General features: G+C 32.9%; 1 protein-coding gene across 1 annotated transcript; it reads right to left on the bottom strand.

Annotated features, from left to right (window-relative positions):
* Positions 1-366: 366 nt before the first annotated feature.
* LOC115454310 lies at positions 367-15,003 on the bottom strand. The gene is made up of 2 exons (XM_037447321.1): positions 14,851-15,003; positions 367-2,493 (listed from the first exon to the last, which is right to left on the bottom strand). Exons 1-2 carry the CDS (start codon positions 14,882-14,884, stop codon positions 2,129-2,131), a joined length of 399 nt encoding a protein of 132 aa, XP_037303218.1. The 5' UTR covers positions 14,885-15,003; the 3' UTR covers positions 367-2,128.
* Positions 15,004-21,312: the final 6,309 nt, after the last annotated feature.

Here is a 21,312-nt window from a genome sequence, read left to right as displayed (position 1 = left end):
TCAGTGCCACATAATAGAATACTAATTCTTAAGTATAGGTAGGTAATTTTAATTTCGGCTCGTACTGTTTATGTCGGCTGTTACGCTTAAATTCCTTTACTCGTCTTGTCATTTAGATAAAATAATTATCATGTGACTTTAATAATTAAACTTACGAAAGACAATATGTTAAGAATTTAAATTTGAAGTAAAGAAATACGTAACACTAGGCAGTATGGTCGTAAGACTACAGCCTGTCCTCTAAGGAAGAATAAAAAAATTTAAAAAAATAATTATAATTAATTAAAAACGGATATAATCCTTTGTTTGATATCTGGTTGTCGAAGTTCACGTGAAAAGGTAAAGGTATCAAAAGAAACAAATTTATTCAGGACAGACTAGTGTATTTTTAAGAGCGACTTAACTCCTTATAAACCACAAAAGCTAAGATTTCTTAAGCGTAAGTATATGTTTTATATTTAAACATACAACTTTTACATAGTCTTTAACATAACTTTACATAGACATTTAGATTACTTTGCGAAAGAAAATTTACAATGCAGGTTAAGATTTTTAATAATCCTTTAACGGCTCACATTTTTTTACATAATCAAATACATAACAACAATAACAACATTTTAGTTATAAATTGAAGCTAAATAAAGGCCAGACTTATAAATTATCATAACATTGACTTTTAATACTTATAGGGCGTCCTATTCCGTCTACTGGGGCATATCCGTCTATCTGAAATTACGGTCTACTTGAAGGACAGCTTTGATAGCCGGATAGGTTGAAGAGTCAAAAACTCCTAAATATTTTATACGCCTTTCAAAATTGTCCTTTAATTGGAACGCCCGTAATTGCACAGACGGATTTACCCGCGTAGACGGAATTAGGCGCTCCGACAATATTTAAGTTGTTTTGTGATCAATATACTGCAAATAAGTAATGACTACGTAAGTTATAAATGAACACAGTGATTGGTATATCTGTGCATAATTGGTAAACTAAGTTAGGTGTATTAAATGCAATCTACATTAAGACTACGTTCACACGGCAGAAGTTTTGCGTCTTTAATGTGATGTTGAATTTATAGAAGGAAAAATGATTTACAAAGTGATGCAGATGTAAATTGCTTATAACTAAATCAAAGTGGCGAATTGCGCATCCCTAACCACCATCATGTGAACAGTGCTTAACAAAAACATAATTTTAATACTCTAAGAACTAACTTAAATTATAAGAGTATTTTAAAACCATTCCTTTATCTTCGTACCATTAAATATATTTTGTTGGTTTATCATCGATCTCAATAAAATCTTTTACATGGCAACATTAATTATTTTATTTGATTAAATTAATAAAATAATTATTTTTACGCAATAACGATTTTTGTGGGGCACGCGCTGGCTACTTAAAACAAATTTTAACTCAATAAATAGTTGTCAATCTTAATGAAACAAAGGGAAAATATACAAACACATATTACTACAAATGGTACAAAGATTTCTAGCTTAGAAACATTAACAGCCTCTTATAATACAACCTCTTAATACCTTAATACTAAAACAAGAAATATTTATACATTAGCCACAACATTTTTACTTAAGACACTGAATTTTAATCATTATTGCTGGCAGAAAAAAAACAAGTCGAGTAAGCGATGCCTTATTTTTTAAATATTGTAGCCTGACACATTGGCTTAACATAAATATGTGTTTAATAAAGTGCTTTTCTTAACAACTCTAAGATCTTTTGTCGGTAGTTATTCTACAATGGTTTAGTGAATTGGATATATGTTCATGAATAACATTTAAACAATTTACACACATTGATACGAACAGCAGTTGGTAAAAACAGTTTGGTAATTCACAACTTCAAAGAAATAGTATCAGTCCATACGTACATACATAGACAACAAATAGAAACTCATCAACAATTATAAAACTTTGCAAACCAATGCTAAAATGAGAATAATTTCGCAAATCATTTTAGGCGGCACTCGTAAGCCCTCGTTCCTCGCATTGAACACCAACACAACGAGAATAACCAAAATTAAGTCACGTGGTCACGTCCAAATAAACTCACATGTGCCAAATTAAATAAACACGATTGTTCACACATTCACTCATTCGTTCCGCTCAGCTTAGGCTTCGGGTTCCATTTTTAACGAATCGTCGTCAGCGGACTCTTGCATTTCTGGCTCTGGCCTAAGTCCATACATTCGCATGTGTTCCATATACCTTTTCCTGTTTTCTGGATGGTTCATCACAGCTGCGATGAATTCTGAAGTTTCCTTTTGCAAGGCGATTATCTTTTGTTGGATCAGTCTGTTCTTATGCATGAGTGCGACGGTCTTCCACGCCAATTCGAGGATGACGCGGTTTTGTACAGCTTTGTCGACAGGCTGAGGACAAGGGGCGGGGGCGGCCTCCTCGCTCGTGACCGGTGACGTGAGACGCTGTAGTCTTTGTAGACGTCTCGCTTCCCGCAGACGAGTCAGTTGTGACCCTGGAAAGATGAGAAACAGAATTTTAAACAACCGATAAATTTAATAATATTTCTTAAGAATCAAAATAAATACACGCCTTTATCCCTGGAGGGGTAGGAAGAGGTGCAGCAAGGGAATCCACTTTCCGCCTAGTGTGTTCCGTCAATGATGGAATAGGGAAGGAGCTTATCGTCATATCAAGCACAAATTTCAGACTCCGGGCTATCATGAAGCAGAACCCAATGTCATCTTGTCTAGATTTTAACCCGAGACTTTAGAACGATGTACCGCGCACGCAACATAACTACGACGACGAGGTAGTCCTAAAAGTCGAAATTAACAATCAAACAAACAAATAATAAGGCTAATTCGAACTGCAACACTAAATAACATTAATCATACTTTATTCTCAATACTTTTCTAGTTAACTAAATTGTAGCTTATATTAATGTTATTTCATATAGATATCAGAGCGGTACGCCAATTTGGCTCACTCAAACACAATTAGAGTGCATTCATGATTTGTTACGTGTTTTCTCCGTGAAGTTTACTCAATTAAACTCAGCCTGTGTATATGCCTATTTTGTTATTCAAGATACTAGTAATATAAGCCTTCACCTACGCAGTGTGCAATTGCTATGAAATAAAGGCCGATAGGAGCGTGGGATGTCGGATATATTAAAGCTAAAGTAGAAGCTATCTATAGCGACCTACTTTGTTTATCAGAACATCCTTTTGTGTAAACGTTTATGTGAAAGATATATAGTCCACAAGTATTTTAATATTTAACCAGTGGCGTAGTTTGCCATAAATTGACTCTATATCATAATTTTGATTGTGGATCTTCGGGGCTAGAATATTTGGGCTTAAGTTAAATGTAGGTATGGGCTAAGAGAGGCCTTTGAAGTTTCGGTGCCCTATAATATCAATACAGCGGTATCTACGCCTATGTATTTAATAGACTACTGATTAATAATAAAAATATTATTTATTTCCATAATTGGGTTTATTTATAAGTTTTCCTAGTTTCGTCTAAGTAGTCGTTTTCTAGTTCAGAGGTACTACAATATGTTGTTTGCGAGGTAATAAGTAAGTTATATTTTCATCTGTATTCCAGACGCTATATCATTGCGCTTAAATTCAACCAAAATTTTGTATGATCCAGGTAAATCATAATAATTCAACATATTACGATTAATAAAAAGGAAAGGCCAATGCTTATTATTATAATAACTTTTATCTGAGTCAGTCGGATTTAAATATAGAACGCGCAATAGCGTCGTGATATCGCGGAATCGTCATTTTACAACGGGTCTCGATTGACGTAAGGCCACGTAGTGTCTGACGATACGTAAACATTACGTAACGATAGAACAATAAAGTTTTTTCTGCGGGAAAATTGTTTGTTTACATTCAAATCTTACAATGTTTATAAAATACCTACCTAAAATGTGGGAAGGAGATTTGAATTAAAATATTTATATTTTGAAATTATAAATGCTATTGTGTAATTTTAATAATGTTAACACGCGTCGATTGTCTATCCAGAGTACATAAGTGAAATTGATTATAGATTTTGGCTTTAATTTTGTATCAAATTTTAAATGTAACGTGACATGTTTAATTCATTTTCTTATTGTATTTAAGTTAATATTCTCACAAAAGATACACGTGGTGGCTGAAGCATTCAAGAAAAGAGATTTGGTGATACATTAAACATTGTTAAGAAATTTGAACAATAATTATATAGTAGTCACGTTACGTTGCGGGTGTTGTAAAAAATCCGCCAACAAAAACAAGTGGTGCTCGTGTAAATGCCACGTGACGCGGCCGGTGCGAAAACGGCTCGATTTTACCGGTTGCAATATAGTGCAGCATACAGCCGCCATTTTGGATTCCTTTTTTAAATTTTATTGTTCATTTTACGAGTCCTTTAGTATCAATTATTTTTGTATTCTTTAAGGTGGTAGCTCAAGGTCCATTTTCATACATTTTGTTTCGGCTTTAATCTGGGTAACTAAACAAGTATTGGCAAGTAAAGAATTTAAATTCACGTCTAGTTAGTGATTAGTTCTCGCAGTTGAAAGAAAAACGTAAAAATAATTAATAATCATGGATATTTCGGCCTTTAAAATTTAATATGACGAAATTTTAAAGGCAGAAATATCCATGATTATTAATTATTTTTACATTTTTCTTTCAACTGCGAGAACTAATCACTAACTAGACGTGAATTTAAATTCTTTACTTGCCAATACTTGTTTAGTTACCCAGATTAAAGCCGAAACAAAATGTATGAAAATGAACCTTGAGCTACCACCTTAAGTGCGTTTATTTAACAGATGTCTTGGCCGTCATTTTTATCTCATAAATATTTTTTCTAGAAAAGAAAATATCTCGTTTAATCATACCGAAGATTTAATCTTATGCTTATACTTTCACATGCTTTATGAGCTTAAATTTTAGCCTTTTTGCAGACCCTGTATGTACGACCAATATCATTATGACAATAACTCATAAATACTCAACACTATTTTAACATGATGATAGACAAAATATCCTCAAGAATTTTATAGGAAAAAAACTGTAGTGCAGAACATTTTATATTGATTTTATAAGTAAAGGAAATTTACAAGATAAAGGAAAATATAAAAAATATTATATCAGAATATAAGAAGCTACCATGATACGTACGCCCATTTATTGGAAATCGTTAGCGCGCGGCCTGGATAACCTAGTTAGCTGCGTACCTACGTCGAGTTCCTACAACACTTTCAGTTTTTCATGATATTTCAGTGCTTGTCGATATACTATCTATCGTTGAGTGATCTGTAAGCTTTAATATGAATATTGGTAATAGGTATTATGCTCAGTATTTTTTAAATACCGAAATTTCATATAAAATTCAAATATGTTACGTAATGTTAAGTTTAGGTGGAGTTAAATGTAAACTATACTGACTCTGTAGCAGTGTGTAGTCACTGTTGTGTTCCGGTTTGAAAAACATAGTGGCCAGTGTAACTACTGGACTTAATAAGACTTAACAACTCATGTCTCAGGATGGCGAGCGCAGTGGAATACTAAACAATATTTTGTAATTCAAGGTGTTGAATGGTGTTTCTGCTGTTTATCGTATCGCTTACCATCAAGCGAAGGGTAAGCTCGTCTCGTCATTCAAAGCAATAAAAAAATAAGTAAAAAATACGACTCAGTAGTTCCAACTATTATACCTTACATTAAAATTTTATTTTATTATATAAGCATTGATAATGTGTCATTTAACACATATTATAAAATACTTTATTACGTCATAATTATGGATCATTAGAGCTGTGTAACAAAAACCCACTCATTTATCTCAGTGACTAAGAGTTTATTAGTCTAAGGCATATACGACTTACAATACTGACACAAACATGTCTAAAAATAGATACAGTAGTGAATGAATTAGCTTTATTGATATTAAACTTGCTTATTTTATAGAATGTGTATAGGTCGGTAATGGGAGACATATCATAAAAAATATGTTTTTTTATGGGGTATATGAATTTGTTTATAAATAATGTCGTGCTTACTATGAGAGTATTTCTAAACACCCTATTAAACCTACCAATATTATAAATGCGAAAGTTTGTGAGGATGTATGTATGTTTGTTCCTCTTTCACGTAAAAACTACTGAACGGATTTGGATGAAACTTTACAGTAAGTAATATTGGTTATACATCAGAATAACACATAGGCTACAATTTATAATGATTTTGTGTAATTTGGTCATAATATAACAATACATATCAAGTAAGTCGGAAAAAAAATTCCCACAAACTCTTTCCCGCTGGCGAAGTCGCGAGCAAAAGCTAGTTTGATGATATAAATGAATTTGATAATTATTTCGACTTTTGGTAATTCCGACCTACACCTTGTATAGTTTTATTTTTCCACAGGGATGGAAAATTTAGTACATATTTAAATATTTAGGACCTTCACCTAATACATACTAGACGTAGCTATAAAAATATTTTTGTGTTACCTTTGACAAGTCGTAGAACGTTGTTAAAAAAATACTTTGACTAATGACTTTTGCGCCTCTACCTTATAGTACCTATTTTCATAAAAAAGTTAATAAGTAATTATATAATATAATTATCAAGTGAGTACACATTGCAATTAGCTGTGAGGTATTGCACAATATAAGGGACAAGGCGGGCTTGACAAGGCCAACGGGTGTGTATGTTATGCTAAAACGGACTCTATTATATTTAGCGATGATTTGTTTTCAATAATTTATCATCCACGCTCATGACCCATGGCTATCCTGGTAGGCGAGGCGTATATTATCCTCGCTCTAATTTACGTGTTGTGACGTCATAAGTGTATTGCGTCACAATATTAGAGATGTAAAACGAATTTGAGGCATATATTTTTTCGTCTTGATGATATTTTTATCCGATATATATCGGAAATATATACAACCCAGATGAGATACAATTATACCAGACCAGACCAACGAAATTCAGTCAATAAAATGAGGTTGTCTTAGTTTAAAAACTTGTAAAATGCTCTATACCTAAGTTAAATTTTCTCCGGTTTTGCATCTTTTTTTTATTGATGTTCCGCTCCTATTGGACATAAGGTGTTGCCATATAATCTTCTTCGATAAATGGGCTATCCAACACTAAAATAATTTTTCAATTCGAACCGGTAGTTACTGAGATTAGGGCGTTCAAACAAACTCCTCAGCTTTATGTAATCTTTATAGATATAAATATGACAATTTTATTGCTGGTTGTTGAAACTTAACACACTTTAACATTTACGGCCATTTTTTAGCAAGGAGTATCCATAAGGTAAGGTCCGTTTTGTCTTGATTGTAGGCAAACACATTGAGGTGTGGTAAACCTATCATCTGAACAGTCTAAACAATGTACTGATAATCATGTAGGTCGATTATCGTGTTTACCTTCGCAGTCGAGTTTACAAGATTACTTTATTTAATAAGCACTTACATTTTAAGATTTCATAGTTGCCTAGAACAACATTTTATGAGACGACTAGCTTTTGCTCGCGGCTTGGCCCGCGTGTAGTTTTCCGGGATAAAAGTCCCTATACATATTTTCCCGGGATAGAAAATAGCCTATAACCTTCCCAAGGTTTTAAACTATCTACATACATAATTTCATAAAAATCCGTTCTGTAGATTTTGAGAAAATCGATAACATACAGACAGATAGAAAAGGGGACTTTGTTTTATATATAGATTTTTATAATAATAATTATCTAAATCAATATTATAAATGCGAAGGGATTTTTTTTCAAGGTTTAACTACTGACAGTTTGATGTGTCTTCGAACTGAATAAAAAAAAATACCCAAATATTAACATTCCTATGTTAGGTCTGTAAGCCGCTTATTTTTTATTGACACGGTAGAGTTCAATACCTCTAGTATCAAGCGATAAGCTTTTATTATTTGGACAAGTATGTACGGTAGAATTCATTTGTTTTCTCGAAACAGTTGGTTGTGATATAGACTTTTCTGTAGTATTTAGAAAGCAAAATAAAAAAATACAATAACCAGCGAAGTAAGACTTTTCTATGATGGGATGTTTACTCCATGACGCCATGTCTTTTTTTGTATTTTGCATTGTATTCATGGACTACATAATGTTTTGGGGAAACAGCGACTTATACACCACCGGTATAATTAAAGGAGATTAATCCAGTGGCGGAGGGTCCATATAAGCTGATTCCTACCGGCTTTCCTTTATGTAGAATCTAATTATCATTAGAATGATCTAGACTGCAGTCATGCATATTAGTATCTATATGTTGTGTCGGGTTATCATTCGGAAAAATTTACCTTTCGCCATTAGAATAATAAAAAATAATATCAGCCCTGTATTATATACTTGCCCACTGCTGAGCACGGGCCTCCTCTACTACTGAGAGGGATTAGGCCTTAGTCCACCACGCTGGCCTAGTGCGGTTTGGTAGACTTCACACACCTTCGAAATTCCTATAGAGAACTTCTCAGATGTGCAGGTTTCCTCACGATGTTTTCCTTCACCGTTAAAGCGAACGATAAATTCACAAAGAATGCACACATGATTTAGAAAAGCAGAGGTGTGTGCCCTTGGGATTTGAACCTGCGGACATTCGTCTCGGCAGTCCGTTCCACACCCAACTAGGCTATCGCCGGCTATCCAAGCTTCGCCATTAGAGCTATCTACGTTTTTCTCTTTTATTTCCTTCTTTATACGTGTTTTGACGTCGTAGTATAAAATTAATACGTTTAAATGCGTTTCAGAGTCCAATTACGGATGAAACCAGTTTACATTCAATACAATAACAAACTTGTTTGTAAGATAACGAATGTAGTTATTCAGAGCCTACGTGACTACAAACATATCTACGTTTTACAATCCTTTGCATTTTATTTAAAAAAAAAATATGAGTAATTTAATGTTTATCATTTAGTGGTTTTATTCTTATAAGAACGTATGACTAACAAAAAACTAACAAAATGTTTTTTATATTTCTTCTCTGCGGGAACAAAAGTTCTGACGGACCAAGCACAGTTAGTGCATTTGGATTATAAATCACATGTATTTGTCCCAAGTATTTACACCATGTAACGGTGTTGCGAAAGAACAAAGAGACGCAAAACCGCGTGAGACTGAGCTGTGACGTAAGCGGCCGCGGGTCGACGAACCTTTCCTGCCGCTGATCGCGCATTGTACAATAAAACAATATTATGTACGTTATTTTTATTTAATTTTCTCTAAAATAAAATAGTATGAGCTTTATAGTTCATATTATATGCTTTCCCACTATTGAAAACGGGCGTTCCCTATTATAGAGTGTGTAGACATTATTTATTACAAATATTCTTATATTATAGCGTATTGATTTTCTTTTCATTGCGTTTGTAAAGGAACTGCATTTTTTAATCTGTCTAGCCTCTGTACTATTTTATCTGTGGTAGAAATATACATAAATGCACGCGCATAATGTTTTATAAATGTTGCAATATTTCAATGTTTCAAAGGATTTTTATTTTTTTCATTGGTATTTAAATTGGTAGAATTTATGGAATCAAAGAAAGTATAAGGTCATTTACATTAGTGCAAAATTTAATTCGCATTGTATAATCTTATTATATTTTAACTCGACATTAAAATATACATACATTATAGGAGGCAATGTGTTGTTTGCTTCAGTACACGAGCTATTTTCGTGATTACGAGATCATTTTATAGACACTTTAAACATGTTTCATGCGTGCAACTTTTTTAAAAACGTGACCTCGGTTTTTTAAATATAGAATGAGTACCTATAGTCCTAAATACCTATGTATATATATTACAAATAGGATATTTTAAATTTGGAACGCCGCTATGAGGAAGTATGGAATTACGCATTAACTTATACGTTGAAGTTCACGTAATAATATTAATATTTAGGTAATTACGATATTAATAATATTAGACAGTTGTGAGTGGACAGGTTATAATATGCCTAATGAATACAAAACCTAATTTTTTGAAGTTTAAAAAGTGATTTTATGTTCAGAGTGTGAGAGAGTATTTATATTCGAAACGGTTTTCTTTCCTTATTTACCACATACAATATATCTGGTGAAATAAATCGAGGAAACGACATATTATAGCTATTACGCATACATATCGATGGCTGTACGTGGATATGTCAAAATGCACACGTGTATAAATACAAATTAATATTGATTTTCTATTTTAAATTCAAATCGTGATGTATATCAAATTAGACACTGCTATTTTACATATTGCAATGTATAAATAATAGAGATAGATGTTCCGAATGTACAGAAATTATTCTTACTAATACAATATGCATTCTTTTTTTAAATTAGTTGTTGAGATTTTTTTGCATAAAAACTGCACACTACACATGATGGTTAGTGTAGTGTAGGCATGAGAAACATTATATCTCAACGGTCGCTACAATTATGTCTGTTTTTCTACAGCTTCTTGTAATTATTTATTATGTTTTGCTTGTGGTCCGCATGCGTGGAAATATTTTGTGGAACTAAAACCGCCTTGTAATTTTTTGTCGAAACAAAAGATTGGGCGCAATTAATAAAGGATTTCATCAATCTATGTGCTAAGTCTAATTTAAATCCATTCGGCACCTTTCACAAACTCAAATCGATACCACACTAACTATTGCTCGCGGCTTCGCCCGCGTGAAGTTTTCGGGATAAAAGTCCCGCTTTATATTTTCCTGGGATAGAAAGTAGCCTATAACCTTTCCAGGGTCTTAAACTATCTCCATACCGAATGTCATAAAAATCCGTTCATTAGGTTTTGAGAAACTGGATAATAAACAGACAGACAAAAGGAAATTTTGTTTTATATGTACAGATGTAAGAAACATTTGGGACAATCAGTTTGGCTGAACAATATAAATGACAAAATGATCAATTTCCTCTGAGACCCCTCGCGAACCCAAAATTGAGACACGTGACTACACTTTGGCTAGGTCGTGTGAACTCAATCCATATGTAAACATAACAGAACATAGCAAATCATGATTTCTAATATCAGCTATAAAGTGGGAGATGACGGCGTGGAGGCATATGTGGAACATTTGTTAGAACTGTATTTCTAAAGGACTGAAATAGTTAAGAGGTAAGATATGGGCCGAAATCTATAAAGTATAAAGCTGAACAGCTTTTTTGAACGCGCTAATCTCAGGAACTAAAGTAATAAAATCACTAATAGGCAGCTATATTCCTTCTGTGTGCTATAGGCTACTTTTTGCCCCGAGAAAATATTGATTTCGGAAAAATTTGAGGGCGGAGCCGCTTGTAGTTAAATTGTGCTATTTACCTATCATAATGTAAAGTTTGTGTTTTTTTTACATCATATTATGATAGAAATTAACTAATCGATAGAATCTTAGCTAGTATTTCTGTCCCCGACAACTGTTTGCTTGTATGTAGCTAGTATTTCTGTCCCCAACAACTGTATGCTTGACGTTTATTGTGGAAAAAGATTACGACGCGGGCGGGTCTGAGAACAGTTGTAATTTATAAAATCCTAATAGGTCTAATGTGTTTTGTTCACGAGGCCTGCATTAATTTTTTTCTGCTTACTCTCAGCGCTGCGTCTCGGATTTGTCCCTGATATGGCGGCAGGTTTGCCTCTTTTACATCGCGGTACGAAACATTGTTGGCGAAAAGTGGGTGCCTCTATTGGACCTCTGCCTACCTTTTCGAGTATAAAAGCGTGATGTGGATTTTTATTATTATTTTTCATGAGATCAAGTAAGCGGGATAAAAACTAGCCTATGTGGTAATTCAGGACATGGTGTGCCAAATTTCATTCAAATCCGTTTAGCTGTTTCGGCTTTTACTTTTTACAAACATCCAAACATTTTCACATACTTCCGTATTTTTAATTAAGAACTTAATTAAGTTAATTTAAGAATTATGCCCATATTTGAAAATCCTGATAGGAATTAACTTTTCGAAAATAAATTGGGACTACAACTGGCCTGATTCTACGCCATATATCATTCTGAGAATAATAAAAACACCTTGTTAGCAATTCGCATACCACGGCAGAGCGTTGCGGAGAAATCTAGCTTCCGTTTTCCGCTATAATTATTTTTCTATTTCTCAACACAACAACTGACATAATAGAGGAAGTGATGCTATATACAGGTAAGTCAAAATCTAATCTATCTAATATAAATGCTTAAGTTTGTGTGTGTTTGAATGTTTGATAGAAGTAAAAAAAAGCTTAATGGATTTGGATGAAATTTGGCACTTGGATAGACCATGATCGAAACACTTAAGATACTTTTAAACCTTTTAATTTGCTCCCATAGGAAATTATGGGATATTTAAATCAGATTCTTAAAATAGATAGATGACGCTATCGATCGTGTCTACATACATATATTTAGTTTAAAGCATTCTTTAAATATTTATTATTAAATTATTTAAGAATAAACTTCCGTTTTTAGACTGATTTATTGATGGATTATTTATATATTCCAATCCGCATGAAATCTATTAACATTAATTTTAAGAAATTATGTTTCGCGTTACGAGTATATGACTCTATTAGCTATAATGTATGTATTTATTACTTTCCATGTTGCATTATTAAAAATATTAATAAATTTAGAAATAAGGTAATTTTTTGTATGTTTTATGGGTTTGATGTCATAGAAGCCTTTAAAACCTTACACGAGATGAATTAGATCATGTCATCTATAATCATCGATCAATGACAAGATGCAAATGTTACTGAAAACATCTTGATGGTACTGAACAATAATGTAATATATATTATACTAGCTTTTGCTCGCGGCTTCGCCCACGTGCTGCTCCGCTCCTTTTTATCATAGCGTGACGATATATAACCTATAGCCTTCTGCGATAAGTGGGCTATCCAACACTAAAATATTTTTTCAGTTCGGACTAGTAGTTCCTGAGATTAGCGCGTTCAAACAAACAAACTCTTCAGATTTATATGATAGTAAAAAGTATCCTATGTCCATCTCCAAGTTTTAAGCTACCTCCCCAGCAATTTTCAGCCAAATCGATTCAGCCGTTCTTGAGTTATAAATAGTGTAACTAAAACGACTTTTTTTTATATATATAGATTATAGTATCATTAACCGGCTGAAAGACAGGTATCCATGACAATTCATAAAAAAAATGGCTGTACTGTGAGTACTGTACCATTTTCTATTGTCATTAATACTATAAATTAGGGCTATTTCCCCACTATAACGGGTTAGTCTTTCCAAATGAGACTATGTAAATTATATTTGTTAGTTATTGTATTACACCACTAATGTAGAGGGTATTCATTTTATTATCATTTCTTTGGGAGTAGATTACAGAGTGACTTTTGTATTTGGTCGGCTTACTTATGTGACACATTGATTTTTTTTTTATTCCTTCTTAGAGGACAGGCTTTAGTCTTTCGACCATACTGCCTAGTCTTACGTGTGTCTTTCCTTCAAGTATAAACTCTTAAACATATTACTGTCTTTCGAATAGCTTCGACTAGAGTTTGTGAGACAGGCCGTACTCTTTTACTAATGTTATAGAGATGAAGCTTTCCTTTGATACATGTTCTATCCCTCGATTAATAGATGGCGTAAGAATCGCTCTACAAAACAATGTTTTATTAGGCTTACAGTGATATCGAAATGTAAAAAATGTTCATACGTCGCAATTGCAAGTCAAAATTCTGTTAGCATACCTATTAGCTTATTAATTTAACTTTTAGGTAGGTTGAGTTGATTAAGAGAAGTAGGTGATTGAAGATTAGATTTTAGATTTCGATTTTAGATTCCTTTGCCTTGTGGCTATAAGTAGTTATAGAAACTGTCAATTGTAAAGTGACTTGTTTAGTTTATTTGTTTTTGCTGGTTATGCGGGACAGATAGGTATTGCTTTATTTTAACTATCTTTACTTTAAATAACTTACACTTTTGGTGTCTTTTTTATTGCAGTTGAAAAGAGACTACGATGTCCTTTAAACCGGAATACAACAGTGCGTGCACGCTTTTGTTTGTGAAGGTAAATAAATGATTATTAATTAGGTAGCTTTGAGACGAAAATAGTTTATTCGTATCGAAGTCTTTTATTTATATTCAATTCAAAACCTAAAAACTTTATAAGTAACTTTTAGAAGTTGTTTCATAATACATTATTATTATCCAATGATTCATAAAATAATTGTTTTGAAAAAAGAATAAACATTAAGTTTCGTTTCACATTCCGTAGTAATTTAAAATTGCTTTGCCGTGCAGAATTATATTTTTTACATATAAATAGAGGAACACTGGCATCATTATGTCAATGAGCTAGTTTTATATTTTTGCTCGTAACCTTGAAGATTATCACGATGTTGTGGTAGGTCAGTTATAATAAATTATATCTTACATCTACTTCGTAATCAAAGCTGTAGCGTAGTGAGAAGCTTTTTTTTTATACTTATTTGGATGTTTATTTTGGTTAATACTTATCCGTTAACAATTTAAGAGTTTTTATGTTTATAGTATTGTCAAACATATTAAGAAAATAAGTTAATATACACTTATAGTTAGGGCGTAACTATGTGATGTAATAAGTATGCACAGAGAATTTTAGTATACATAATACATAAAAAAACAGGTATAAAAAAGGTAGACGTAATTTTACAATAGCCTAAATATTAAAAAATAATAACGTTTATAATTTCAAGCGAAAACAACAAAATCAGACGGACACAGTACACCTAAATCTGCATAAAACTAACTTTCTAATTCTTTTCTATAAATGACTCAACGAAAAGGAAAGTAAGTATACGCATAATCTCAAAAAACACAACATACCTTTTTTGATTTTTCTGGTCCGTTTCTCACACATGTTGTTAGCCACAATGGTTTCACTTAGCACTGGTAAAAACAAATTCGGGCACCGCGTGGCGCGTGCTCACCGGGTTAATAACAGTCGTCGAATGGTTTGTTTGAAAATCGAATGTGAACTCGTAGCGTCCTCGGCGCTCGTCGATTAGAGAGAGATAGCACTACAGTATTGACGTATCACAAAATGCGTTACCATTACCTTAGAATTTTACCCCACTTTTATTGAAAATGTGCAAACAAATATTAAAGGTAGTGAATTTTCCGATATCAATCGGATTCTTATTGTTATGAACCAGGTTCTTTTTATCTTAACTTAGAAGCTCTACGTAGAACGTATTCTGGTGCAAATAATTACACCATTATACTTATATTATACTAGAAATTTACAGTAGGTACCTATTCCTTCTAAGTCTGCGAATATAGTGATTCTGATAACTTTATTAATCATAAGATATACATCTCTTCCTTAATAAATAGTAGAAGGTCTCATGTTAAATTTCTCTTTTTAATATTTGGACAATACTAGGTTAACCACCGCGCCCAATCATCTTAATTTTGATCTGCTTTTCCATAAATTTATTGATGCTAGGATGTATGTTTACATTTGTCGACACTAATAGGTATGTTGGTCGCTTACATATTAGGTATTGAGATTTTAATATACCAGTTCGTTAACATTGCTGTGTTAATTCCCGTTACCAAATGTAATTTTGACCTTATATTAATTTTTATCTTCATGTTAATTTTTCTGCAATGGTTTACACACCAGATACCAGGTAATACTACATAAATATACATTACACCCAACTCTCAGAATGCATTTTCAAAATTCCCCAAAAAACTCCCGAAAAATCGGGTAATCACTTCCTTTGCACACAGACAACCCAGAACGGAGCATGCTCACAAGCAGATAGCACTCACCTCGCATGGTCGGACACGTGTCTCCACGGCAGTCTGGGCCGCTGGGCCTATCTGTGGCACGTGGAGCTACGAAGGCTATAGATGTCTTAGTATTTTTTTGTCAATGTAGGTGGGAGAGGATACGATGTTTTGGAAATTGGAGTTATTGTTCTTATGTGCAAATCCCTTGGAAAAGTAAATAGAAATATGGTTCGGGTCATTTGATAACTTGAGGGTGAAAATTTATATGGAGTAATGTTGTGGTTTGAGTAGATACCAATAAGAATCATGAGAAGCCTTTAAAAATTACTTTTTATTACATAACCGTATATTTTATTTAGCATTGACTCAATTGCAAAAAGATTCTGAAATTTTCCATCACATATATGCAATTTTTAAAATGTTCTTATACCGGTAATAATACCCGCAATTAATTAAAAATGTAACTTGATTTTTTTTAAATAGTACCTTAGACAAATCAAGGCAAATTTCATTTCAATAGTTTTTTTTTAAATTCTTTTAACTTGTAATGACACTACCACCATTTCGGAACGTATTATTATGTAAATACTTCATATTTATTGAATCATATATTTTTAAACAAGTACCAATTTGACATATTTGTACTACTAGTTATTAAGTATTATATTTCAATTGTGGTCAGCAGGAAAAACGAATCCAAAAAGGTCCCAGTTTTCTTTAAAGTATATTCATTTCTATTCGTTGTTCATGTATTTTATATTATAAGAGACTATCAATTAATAAAAATGTAACTAAGTCTAATTAAAATATGTTATACAAATAAAAAATGCTCATTAAAATAAATTTTATCGCGGTTTTTATATTTTAATTTTCTCCCTGAGAATAGTTTAATTTTAGTGTCTAACATTCGCGTAAACATAAGAAATCATTATAAAAAATGCTTACTCTACCATACGTAGCCATTCGCAGCTGAACACGGCACGTTGTATGACGTATAAGCTCACAGCAAATGAGTCATGCACGCGCACGCAAACGTCTGCCAATGCAACGTCTCTTGTCCTAGCGGTAATACCATCACCTTAAAATGGAATGCGGTTTACTATGAAGCTGTCTAATGTCGAGTAAATATTAGTATGTGTGAGAGAGATGAAGCGAACGTGCGGTCACGTTGTTTTCAGAGGCCAAGGCGCACTCGAATTTCGCCAGTTGTGATAGGATCTGTTTCATAGGGAGAGATCCTGTAACTATTTACAGGCTACAATTCAAGATTCCGAACTTATACTAAAGACACCAAATATGATATTACCAGATTCTAAGATTGAACTCGAGACTTCAGCCCAGTAGTACCGTCCATGCTATTCAATTACGTCATCGAGGTAGTAACAGATACTAATATGAGCACAGTTACAATTGATTTACTAGTTCTGCGTCTACTTGACCCGTCTGGGATTAAGATACTGGCTAAGTGGGTTCCATATAAACTTCATAGGTATACTAGAAAGCAGTTATTGCTCTACCTAAAAGACAAACTAGGTTGAAGAACAAACTGAAGATTGTCGTTCGATCCTTAAACACGGTTATTAGAAAATAACGCTAAAGTCTGGAAATCTTTGTGGAGGCCTATGCGCAGTGTACTATATGTGACTGATGATGATGTTATTGAGAAAGTCAGGTCTCGTTTATCATCGCCTGGCAACTAAGTTCTGATGGATTCGTATCAAATGTTGGGGACGGATTGAAGCTCTATACTCAGTAGAGATTTTTCAAATTGCATTATTAGGGACTCTACCCAATTTAAGGAATAGAAAATGTAAACAAAGGATATTTCTCACCGAATAGTAACCAAGACCTATTTTGCTTACCCATTATATGGTGGTAACATTATATTTTACTAGTGGAAAGGCAAACGATTAAGCTGGTCATTTTTCTTACTGACTCTTGTCTGTTCTACTTAAAGCGCATTAGCTTATATAACTATTGTGACTATGTACAAGAAAGACTTGGAAAAAAAAATACAAAAGAAGTACTGAACAATTGATTACAAAAAAGAGAGCCCGAAGTTTCTTTCTGCCTTTCTTCTTCGGGTAGTCATTACTTAGGTAGCTAGTGAAAGGCTGGTAGGTTAGCTAGGTTAGGGCTCATGTCCTCGCCGGTGAGGATCGCGACGCGTTACCCTTCTATTTCTCCCTACTTGCCAGCCCGAGCTGGTTACTTCGGTTTGTACCTTGTCTTTTGTATAAACTTTATCCCTAATTTAAAATGTCCATAGTTATATAAGTAATTTTAATAGTTGTTTAGAAATAATAATTATTCTTATTCTTTGTTTTGACGTATCATAAGTGCAACTTTGTTCGCCTACGTGATAAATAAAGTATTTTATTTTAGTGCAAGACGCAGTGTGTAAACTGCCAAGTCTTAACAAAAATAATAATAAATTCGAAACTAGTTAATCCAAAAAAATTACTGAGTGCACGAAACACAGAAGATGGCATATGCATTTTATTTACCAAAAAATCTGTGGTAGACCCACGCTTGATAATATTTGTGTACATGTCCAGGCCGCCACTAAGAAAGCAATAACTCTATCTCATAAAAAAACAATGTAAAATGTTTGGATTGTGTTGGCTTTTCGTATGTCTGCATACATAAATTCACGCCTGTATACTTGTAGTGGTGGACAGAGATATAAATTGATTCACGCACAATATCTCGTGACGATGCTGGTGTTATCTATTAAACAGTAATTATTTAAGGAAAACGTTTTTTTAATTAAGTCTACGTGTTAAATTGAATATATTTATGATTATGGAGCTTCCGAGAAGCGAGTTACATAATTACAATTATTATTTATTTACATATAATCGCGTTGTTTTTTCCTAAAATGCCGACAACGAGTTCAGTAGGACCTGAATATTTTCTATTTTCATACAAATGAAAGACCAGACCGCTCGCTTAATGTTAAGCGACACAACTGGTAAGCAACAGGAGCAATATTACTGGAGTTTTTAAGATCATTAATATCCTGTTTCATAACTTTTAAGTAAATGCATAATAAATAATATAAATAAATAATGCATCACATAAATGTATAAGCTGAATTAATACAAAATTTATATTTTAATCTTTGTTCCTAAACAATCGGCGCCTACGATACAGGCTGTGCCTAGTTTAGGGATCAAGGTTTGGTTTTTGTCTTATGATCTCATTTTAATTTTATTAGTATGTTACCACCTAAGAGGTCTTTGTTTTAGTTCATAAGAAAGTTGTATTTTTTGGTCAATTTGATAAATAAATTAATAAAAATCAACGGTAATAAAACAAGTACTATCTGCATTAGTTCTTTCATTCAATCTGGAAAATAAAATTTACTTGATACTTGTGTAATGGGCCGTTAGTCTCATAGTACTCAATAATTACAAACTACAATGATCATCATGATTTTTTGTTTTGTCAATGTAAATTATCATGGCCTCTAGACGAGGATTCATCAACTACTAATGTTAAAAAATTCTTGTGCAACTTTGAAATGCGAAATATTAATTTCATCACACGATCAAGTTTTATCTAATACTGTGATTCAATGTTTTGTAAATATTTTATTAAAACAATTTGTGGTTTGAACAGAAAAATAATATTTCGTTCTTTAAAAAAAAAATGATTTTGAAATAGGTCAAATAGTATTCTTTATCTAAGATTCTAGCCTATAACGCTCTTAATTTTGTTTTTCTGTTTAAATAGGATATAAAGGCATGTGAGGCCATTAAATTATCCACTTTCAACTCCACTTGCTGCCTTTATAACATTAGGTACATGTAATAAGGCTGAATGGCTCTGAAATTTGCTTTGTAATTAAGAACAAAACATCACAGATCACTCAGTTACATGTAAGCCAAGCAATAAATAATTTTACATCGCAAGCCACATGGCAGTTGGCACATACATTGTGTCGGACGTGTTTATCGCAGCACGCGAACGTACAACGGACGTTTCATTTCACGCTACACGTTGCTCACGCGCACACATACGCAGCGCAACGTGAGGCCGTGACCTATCCCAACCTCGTGTAAGCCTAGTCCCAAGATACGCTGATAGCGCTGTTATTACTTGCCTGACATGGTCAGCTTTAATGGTATTGAAAAAATCGATACGATTTGGACTGCCAAATCGATTACAATCGATATAGATAATATTTTAGACAATGTGATGACACACACATATAGATAAGATAAGACAATAAGGATAGCTTGCGCGAATACTAAGGAAATCACAAAACTTTCCTTGCTTCGCAGTAGTCGGATAAAAATTGAAATTGTAAAATCAGTCATTGAGTAATCAATGAAAGTGAGAAAATAGAGTAGCGCTTATCTTTTGTAGCGTACGTAATGAATTAATAGAGTCTTACTATGTTTATAACATTGTAGAAGTACTGGAATATTGCCTGGTTGTTAAATGATGTACAATATATTTTAATTTATAATAACTAATTAATATTCTCACTCGATTACGTAAATTTCAACCTTAAGTACATATTATATAGTTATTGGTACATGATCTATCGCAATTAAAACGGAAGTTGAACAATACGTAATTTAAAAATAAATATCGCTGTATATAAATAGTATAGTGGACTAGATATGTCTTCCGTATAATACAAACACAGCATAAATGAAAACATAAACAGTTTATAAAAATCCAAATGTCAAAAATATCTATGATATTTGGAATTCATGTATTTTTAAAAAAAGCAATTTACATTTCACAATTTTATTCGTCGCAATCTAAATATTTACACATGCTAGTCACGTTGTGTTCCATGTTCTTACAACAACGTGCCTGAAACGAGGCTAATGTTCTGCAACAATGTTTCAACAACGTAATTAGACCTTTTGCTATTCAACGCTATTATAATCGAATAAAGGGTATGTGTGTCCGTCAGTTTCATTGAGGAATTGCGCAAATGCTGTTAATATTCATAGTAGTGGTAAGGTAAAGTATTTCTCTACTTAAGTTACTTTCAGCAGTTGCCGAAGTTAGCAAAGCATCTTTGAATTGGTAGAAAAAATGTGGGTTAGATTTCTTGGGGTTTGAGTCCCCAAAAATTTCACTCATTATACGTGATGCAACAGTTATACTGCCTAAATCGAGTATGCAAATTCCTGGTCTAAAAGAAATGTGGCTTTACAATTATGAAATTTTACACTATTTGTAAGTTTTCTGCAAGATTTCTTTGTCTACAAAATGTGATTCAAAATAACGCAGTTTGAAGCGTATCGTCGGATCGTTTAAAACACCGCGTTCCCTTCAAGTTGGTCATAAAATTATATTGTGTATTCAAATGGAAAGACTTATGTCTACGAAATTGTTATTTATAATTTACTTATCTTGTTATTATAAATATATACAATCTTTATAAAATGCTAACTCGTATAAAATAACTATGTTAAGTAGTGTTCTCAGTAAGTGATTAATTTATAATCTTATGAGAAATGAATGATTCTTAAACTTTAAACCTTAAAGACTAGATGTTACTGTTATACTACAGATATA

The sequence above is a fragment of the Manduca sexta genome, chromosome 6, assembly GCF_014839805.1.
Source record: "Manduca sexta isolate Smith_Timp_Sample1 chromosome 6, JHU_Msex_v1.0, whole genome shotgun sequence".
NCBI classification, from domain to species: domain Eukaryota; kingdom Metazoa; phylum Arthropoda; class Insecta; order Lepidoptera; family Sphingidae; genus Manduca; species Manduca sexta.
The sequence above is the reverse complement of the archived record's forward strand: the minus strand, read 5'-3'. Positions and strand labels throughout refer to the sequence as shown.

What these genes read in the sequence shown, in the direction of transcription:
- LOC115454310 (XM_037447321.1), bottom strand. Translation starts at nt 14,884, where the DNA reads ATGTGTGAGAAACGGACCAGAAAAATCAAAAAAG. An exon ending in GACCAGAAAAATCAAAAAAG is followed by an intron (nt 2,494 to 14,850) that starts GTATGTTGTGTT and finishes TCATCTTTCCAG; the next exon opens with GGTCACAACTGACTCGTCTG.